General features: G+C 39.6%; 1 protein-coding gene across 1 annotated transcript; it reads right to left on the bottom strand.

The window, feature by feature from the left end:
- Positions 1–32: 32 nt before the first annotated feature.
- Positions 33–6,521, bottom strand: mospd1 (motile sperm domain containing 1). The gene is made up of 6 exons (XM_026917347.3): positions 6,196–6,521; positions 4,161–4,438; positions 3,992–4,067; positions 1,821–2,053; positions 493–654; positions 33–401 (listed from the first exon to the last, which is right to left on the bottom strand). Exons 2-6 carry the CDS (start codon positions 4,312–4,314, stop codon positions 370–372), a joined length of 657 nt encoding a protein of 218 aa, XP_026773148.1. The 5' UTR covers positions 4,315–4,438; positions 6,196–6,521; the 3' UTR covers positions 33–369.
- Positions 6,522–8,079: the final 1,558 nt, after the last annotated feature.

Genomic DNA, 8,079 nt, shown 5'->3' with positions numbered 1-8,079 from the left:
GCAGCAACAAAATGGCACAGACACAAAGGATATGAAGTAAAACACATTTAATTTAACATATTCCTCACGGTTATGCACACAACCCCTTCCCGCCATCCCTGATAGTCAGCGTGGCTCAGTCGCCAGCTCAGTCAGTGTTTCTGGGTGTCCACTTAAGAGTACATCCCTCCCTCGCCCCATGATGTTTGCATCTTCATTGGGCGTACATGTTTGTAATGTCATTTAAGCAGTTAGTTCCTGTTAAAAGGGTGGCTTTTATCTATCCCATGGGCTCACCCCTTTTTTCACAACTCTTCTGGTTGTGCAAATGTCTATTTCCCCTCTTTTTCTTCAGTTCCTCTCTGTACAAAGTCATCAGACAGTGGCACTTCATGTGCGAAGGATAACCATTGTAAGAAGACCTGCATACAAAGAACAACAGTCACAGAAAAATCAATGACTACATGCATTCAAAAAATAAGCTATTTTGCAAAAGTTCACAGTGCAACTCACCTAACACGTAAGCAGCTACGAGTTTCTTATTAACACTTAAGTGGAGGTAGACAGGCACTGTGGATGCCTGCTCTCCCAGAGTAGGGAGCATAAGGGCAGCCATACACACTAGGCCCAACAGGACGGTTAGCAGGCTGGGGCCCCCTGACGCTGCCCGGCTCTCTGTGGAACACATACACAAAGTTTACAAATCATTACTAGTCATGAACTTAGCTCTCTACTGCTACCTAGTGACATAAAAAGGAACTGCAGGATCATCTGGAAACATTTCTACATATTGATTACTAGGAATACGTCAATCCCTCCCCCCAAACTGAGTACAAGTATATGTTTTTCAATATTCTCCAATACCGATACTGAAATGAGCAACCTAGTTAGTATTAATCAACCAGGGAACATGTTCAATCACTCAAAGAACATGTATTTAGCTCTGTCTATGGTTCCCCTGTTTAAATAGTGTCCACGCACATACTGTACTAGGCTAATTCTTTATAAAGTTAGCTTGTGCATTAGCTAGCTACATTAGTTATGGAGTATGATTGCAATCGGTTTTGTTTTGCTTTGGAAAAATGCTTCTGTACAGTTGTAATATAACTGTAGTGTAAGTAAACATCCAGTTGTCTTCATTGGGTCAGAATCCCTCGCTGTCAAGAACCAACAGTGGCTGAACATCAAGAACAACATACTGGGTAAGGGCTGTTATTTTCACTCAGTTAGGTGCTGCTAATAATAAACTCCTCATGCTGAGTTTTATGTTTAAGATGTTTTATCAAGTTACTTGTATTGTAGGAAGATGCCAAAGTTCCTCCTTTTGATATTTTTGCTGAGCACAGTCTGCAGTCTGCTTTGCTTTGATTGCCTTCATTAATCATGGAATACTTTCAGACTGCTGTCATTTCGTGCTGTCTGCTCATTAGTATGTCAAAGTATACTAAGCTTACATCACATAGTATCAGGTGGTAGCGGATGCTCGTATCGGAGCAGTTTTTACGAGTACAAATTAATAGGCATGGTATTGGACTCACACCATTATCGGTATCGACGCATCCCTACTGAATACTACATTTAATTCCTTACAAATATAATTAGAATAAAAAATATAAATATCTCTATATATTAAATGTATGACAGTGTTCCACTATATGTAAGCCAAGGGTTAGAATTAAGTTCAACTATTCAGCTTAAAGCAAAACATATGAAATTAATATCCTGCTGCAATGGAAAATAAAGGGGATACACTAAACACACTCTGTACACATGACTCACACATGCTTATTCATGATTCAAGTCTCATGAGACTTCACAGGTCTAGTACAGATTGTCGCTACCTGTCTGGAATGCAGTCTGCTCAAAGAACAAGCTGTCAGTGAGCTGCTCCTTCATCCTGCGCTCCTCCTCCTGGGGCCGGCTTTGAGGCTGCTCCTGAGCTGCTGAGGGCAGCAGCGTGGCCATCACCTCCTTCCGGCCCAGAGCTTTCCTCTGGCTCTGCTCAGACACCTGCAGCCGGAACTTATCGATCACGCCATAGTGGCAGGCCCGCACATCTCGGTGCCGGATCACTCTGTGCAGTGGAGCAAACGGCAAGAGGTCAAAGTGGAAAGATTACACATAAACCCTTACAGTCATGGGAAAAAGAAAGTACACCCTCCTTCAATTCTAGGTTTTTATTTATCAGGGATGAAATAACAATTGTTAATTGAACCAACTTCTATAACCAGACAAATAACCCTACAACAACAACAAAACAGATTTCAATATGTAGTCTTTTTTCCAAAAAGTAAACCTACACTCGGAAACCAGGTGGGGAAAAAATAAGTATGCCGTATAATACAGTAAAATGTAGAACCACCTTTAGCAACAATAACTTGAAGTAAATGTTTTCTGTAGGAGTTTATCAGTCTCTCACGCTGTTTTGGAGAAATTTTGGCTCGCTCTTCTTTACAACATTATTTCAGTTCATTGATGTTTGAGGGCGTTCATTTATGCACAGCACAGCATCAATGGGGTTGAGGTCTGGACTTTGCCATTCCAACACCTTGATTTTTTTCTTTTTTTAGCCATTCAGATGTCGATTTGCTGGTGTACTTGGGATCATTGACCTGTTGCATAACCCAATTTCGACTGAGCTTAAGCTGCTGGACACATGGCCTCACATTTGTCTCAAGAATATTCTGGAATAAAGTGGAGTTCGTCATTGTCTCAATGACTACAAGTTTCCCAGGGCCTGTGGCTGCAAAACAAACTCAAATCAACACCATTCCATCACCATGTTTCACAGTTGGTATGAGGTGTTTGTGGTGATACGCAGTGTTTGGTTTTTCTCAAACATGGCACTGTGTGTGATGGCCAATCATCTTCACCTTGGTCTAATCAGTCCAAAGGAAATTGCATCTGGACAAACTACAAAAGTTCTGAAACAATATCCTTTGGTCTGATGACCAAACAGCTCCACCTTGGTCTCATCAGTTCAAAGAATATTGTTCCAGAACTTCTGTCGTTTGTTCATATGCAATTTTGCAAACCTAAGTTGTGCTCCATATTTAAGGGGCTTTTTCCTAGCCACCCTTCCATGAAAGCCATACTTGCTCAGTCTTTTTGTAATTGTGCTGTCATGCACATGAATATTTGATGTGCTTACAGAGGTCTGTAGGTCACATGATATGATCTTGGGTTTTTCTTTATATCTGTCTGCATTAAACAGCCTGATCTTGGACTGAATTTGCTGGGACGCTCACTCCCGGGAAGACTAAAGGTTCTACTTTTATAGAGGTAGTCACACTTCTTGATGATTAACTAATCTTGTACATTTAATTAGTAATGTACCTGCTGCTAATTTCTCTCTTAATGATTGTGGAAGAAGGAAGGGTGTACTTATTTTTCCCCACCTGGTTTCTGAATGTTGGTTTACATTTTGGGAAAAAATTAATTCATATTAAAATCTGTGTTTTTTTGTTGTCACATGAGATTATCTGTTTGTTTATAGAAGTTGGTGAGAACCACACAATTGTTATTTTGGCCTTGATAAATAAAAATATTAGACTTGAAAGAGGGTGTACTTTCTTTTTCCCATGTTTTGTTTCTGCCAAAATAATCCACTGTCAAATTAAATACTAAGAAAAATAAAATCATACATTGTATATTTGTCAAAACTTCTCTAATTACTCTTTTTTTCTAATTACATTCTCCTAATTGCATTATAGGTATCAGGTCAAGATCATTTTAACCTGGTGTTAAGAAAGACTGGTCTTTGCAAATATGCAAAATCACCAAAAGCTGATTTTGGACACTGTCACAAGGCAGATGCATGTCCTTCACATTTTTGCATTAAGATAAAGTTAATACTAAAGATATACTGGGTTTGTCTTTAAAATCTATACGCAAGTATACCCAGTTTATTTTTTTTGCTATAAAATTAAAAGTGAAGGCTTGGATCAACAATATATCCCTTGTTAAGTAGTGAACTGAGAGTGACAGTTGAGAAACTCATTAAGAAGCTTACATGTCCACACAGCATTGTGGTTTCACAGCACCGGTGGCATCCACTACCGCGTACTTATTTGGTGCTGTGCACAGAACTGAGAGGGCAAAACAAACAGTTACATGAGTGCACCGGTTGTAGTATACTGAAAGACAGTCATGTATTGCTTGCAGACTTGTGTTGATCTCACCTTTGAACTTGAGTGCAAACTCATATGGGTTGTAGAGGGTAAGCACCTGCTTGTGTGAAGCCTGCTCATCTGCATAAAAAAACAGCTCAGTGGGGAACACAAACACTGGAAGTCTTCCTTCCACTAGGTCGGGCTGCCGGCTGTGCTGCTGCATTGGCACAGACTGAGCGAACCTAGCCCTTCAGCTTATACTCTCTTTTTGACTCAGAGTGTGCAGAAGCTCCCTTAAACATCAGCTGGCCTTGCTCACTCAGTTCCTTTGCAGCATGATGATTAGCCTAAAAAACAAAGGGACAGTGTATACATTTTTCTAAATTTCTAGTAACAACACAGGAGTCAAAAAGTACTATGGCACAAACAGAATTTTAACAATTCAGAGAATTTAGAAAATGAAGGATTTATGTTAATATAAGGTGGGATTTATATATTATTCATAATATATTAGTATAATACATAAAAAATTCCATCTACCCAAGCATGTAAAGATGGTCTTACAGGTACATAGGTACTTTCTATGTGTACAATTGCTAACTATAGGTTATTTGTGTGCCCTTCTCTACCCTATATATCAATGGAACGTGGCGGCACAGATATTCTCAGCACAGCAATGACAGACATGGTAGTGTGTGCGGCACTGGTACGAGTGTATCAAGCACAGTAGTGTGTACACTCTTTATAAACACACCTACCTTGTATGTCACAGTTAGAGATGTACTCATTTGGCTCATTTTATCCAAACCAACCCAGTTAATAGCCCAGTTGCTTAACCAGTGAGCTACCACTGCTCTCTACATTCTCTAAACCATCAAGGGTCAGTAGACTATTCTGAGCTCACGAAAGACACTGAAATCTGAGCAACACTGCTGTGCCTGATATACCAGTGGAACACACACACACACACAACTATGTCTGTATCATTGTGGTGCTGAGAATGGTCATAATAATATCTGGTCAGTGAAGATTCTGTGGTGGTCAGTTCCCATGGATGGAGATAGGGGTGTAGAGACAAAATGGCCAATAAGTGTAGGAGCAGGGTACATGCAGCCAAAAATATCTAAACCCCCAGTAGTTTTTTTTTTTCCTGGACACACTCTTTGCCAGATCCTGACTAAAAGTAAACCAATACGCTTTTAAGACATCCCTGAATATTTTAAATAACGTCAGAAAGCGTTTGGCAATTCCTCCTAACCTTGGCAGCTACACGTGGCTAGTCACGTGACCATGTTTACAGACATATCTAACGCGAGCGGTATTCCGCAATAGTTTCTACATTTACTTCAAGAACACAACAACGCATAACACCATGTACATTAGCCAGCTGGTAAACTATGATTTAAATCAATAATTGTCTTGAGAGTCAGAGTACTCAAACTGGCGCAGTCTTCGCCAAAGTCTTTATGGTAAATGATGACATTTTCTCGATACATGAAGCGAATGTTGTCCAACAAAGCGAGCGAGGAGCTAGCAGGAGCTAACAACACACCATAAACAAGCTGCTATAAAACCATGATAGTTTTGCGAGATGGCACTGGTATCACACCAACAGTCATGGTCTCGCATATTTGTTGACAGAATGTCGTGTTGTCAAAACTGTACTAGAATAATACTTTATACTAGCCACCTAGTATTTGGTTAACATTAGCTATATCCCACAACTAGCTAACGGAGCTACAGCAGCCTGTGCGATGTAGACACTATGACGTTAGCTATCTTCGTAACATTTTTAAGTACCAACTTTAACTAGGATCATGAATGAAGATTATAGCACAAAAACAACCCACATAACAGCGTGCTAATCCTTAGATGAGCTTGTATATATGTGTATATATATATATATATATATATATATATATATATATATTTATATGTGTGTGTATATCTGTATCTCCTGCCACACAGGTTGTTGATCAGCTGTACCTGCTAGCTTGATGAAATGATGTTCGTATTAACCCGGATACACGTAGCTCTAACAAAATATTTTATTATACAGTTACATTCACATCACTGCCTTAATTAGGTAACAAGAAAAGTTTACCTTTGTCTCGACTATTATTGTTGATGCGAGGTATTGTGCAAATCCCACCCTTGTTTTTCTTTTTTTCTTTGTCAGTGCGCTGCAGCTCGCGCACTGAATTCTGGGATGCTGGAAGGCGTTCGTTTCGTTCTATGACGCAATGAGTCTCCATACAATAATTGTGGACGTGCTGTGCTCTTTCTTGTTTACGATTGCTTGTTACACTTGGCGAGGTTATAAAGTATCCCTCTAACTGAGAAGAAGTGAGAAATTCAGAAGATATAAGCACGTGGTTGGCAGACGGCTATTTATACACTGAAAGAGCTACATTAGACACTAAGATCTACATTATTACAAATTAGAAATGAGTACAGACCAAAAGAAACAAGCACAATGCATTTAGAAGACTTTTTTTTTCTTTTTACGATGCATTTAGAAGAGGAAGGCTAAGGGTGTCGTTGGTTTAGAGATGAACAGGCTACACAGGCAGGCGGATAGAAAAACACTTCGTGCAATAGCCTACTGCTTCCTCCTTCAAGGGCAATTCCCCTCTATTGTACTATAAACCAACATATGAGGTTACTTTCTTTCCAAGACAAACTACATAATTAGATTGTACCTTATTGTTAGGATATGCTTAACAATGCTGATCTACACTATGGTTGGAAATTTGTCTTGTAAAGTGCTAGATTGGAGTAAAGTAGGCTACAGTTTACTATCTGTGGCCACAGTGCCCTTGGGGATTCAACTTCCCACCTCTTAAGCAAAGACAGTGTAGGACTTTTAAATGGTTTATGGCTCATAATATGTACTGCCAGGATTCATTAACACTGGAGGAGATATCAGATTGAGAGGGAAATTTGATATCTCCTCCAGTGTTAATGAACCCTTGCGGTACATATTATGAGCCATAAATGACACACAAATGATGGAAGAAGCATAGACACACACATGGGTAAAAATAGGTTCGTAAGATAAATATACTGTAACATAAAAGAAATCAAAAGAAAAACAAAGCTATTATCAGCTACAAGGGCAGGGCTTTTCTGTGCATCTGCTACCTACATAAATAAGCTGCCTAAGAAAGAAAGAAAGACAGAAAGTGCTGCACATGCAGAGTGTAACTGCAAATGTTGTTAGTTTTGCAGTGCACTCTGTACAAGACTATCATCTTTACCAAATGTTTTTACTAATGAAGGAGCACACCATATTATTTCACAAGTGGAGGATTGAATCCGACAATGAATATTGGTCACAATATTGTGTGGTGTGTGCAGGGTCAGTTTAAATTTCGAGTTTAAGAAGTTGAACAGGAAAACCCATATGTGTTATCTAGGCTGTGTCGGCTGTGGGCGGGGCTTTGCTAACTGTTACATGAAGCTGTCCTAAAGAGAAGCTATAAAATGTGACGTGGATCACTGCTTCTCATGTACAGTGTACCAAGTAGCCTTCTGGAGTCACATAGATGAGATATTAATCATGTCCTTTGCACCCTTAACCATAATACAACCTTCCAACTTAAATGGTGAAAAAGATCTGGTTATCAAGTTTAAATCCTCGTGGCCATGTGAATAGACAGGTATGTCGCAGGGATTATATGATTATTGCTATTATATGTCGTTATAGTTTCATATTTTGTGGAAAAAACAGCAGGATCCCCCTCCCCCACTTCTGCAGTGTTCGTATTGCAAAGGGCATGTACATACATGAGTCCATAGTATTTGTGAAGCATAATTTACGAGAAGCTCCTGATGAGCAACGTTTTTGAGCTCTCCAAGCAGCCATACAGTGCAGCCTGTAACGTAAACATGGCGCTTTTCTATGGAGACAAACAAGAGCAGGCAAAGGTTGAGGGGTAGGCGCAATTATTATAAAAATCGCATTGATGAGCACAGAGCAGTTCCC

This window comes from Pangasianodon hypophthalmus, chromosome 7, assembly GCF_027358585.1.
Source record: "Pangasianodon hypophthalmus isolate fPanHyp1 chromosome 7, fPanHyp1.pri, whole genome shotgun sequence".
NCBI classification, from domain to species: Eukaryota; Metazoa; Chordata; class Actinopteri; order Siluriformes; family Pangasiidae; genus Pangasianodon; species Pangasianodon hypophthalmus.
Note: the sequence above shows the minus strand (reverse complement) of the source record. Positions and strands in the feature narration are given on the sequence as shown.

Coding starts and splice junctions, on each gene's coding strand:
- mospd1 (XM_026917347.3), bottom strand. CDS start 4,314: ATGCAGCAGCACAGCCGGCAGCCCGACCTAGTGGAAGGAAGACTTCCA. Junction 4,068..4,160: donor GTTTGCACTCAAGTTCAAAG/GTGAGATCAACA, acceptor TTGCCCTCTCAG/TTCTGTGCACAGCACCAAAT. Junction 402..492: donor CGTAGCTGCTTACGTGTTAG/GTGAGTTGCACT, acceptor CTTTGTATGCAG/GTCTTCTTACAATGGTTATC.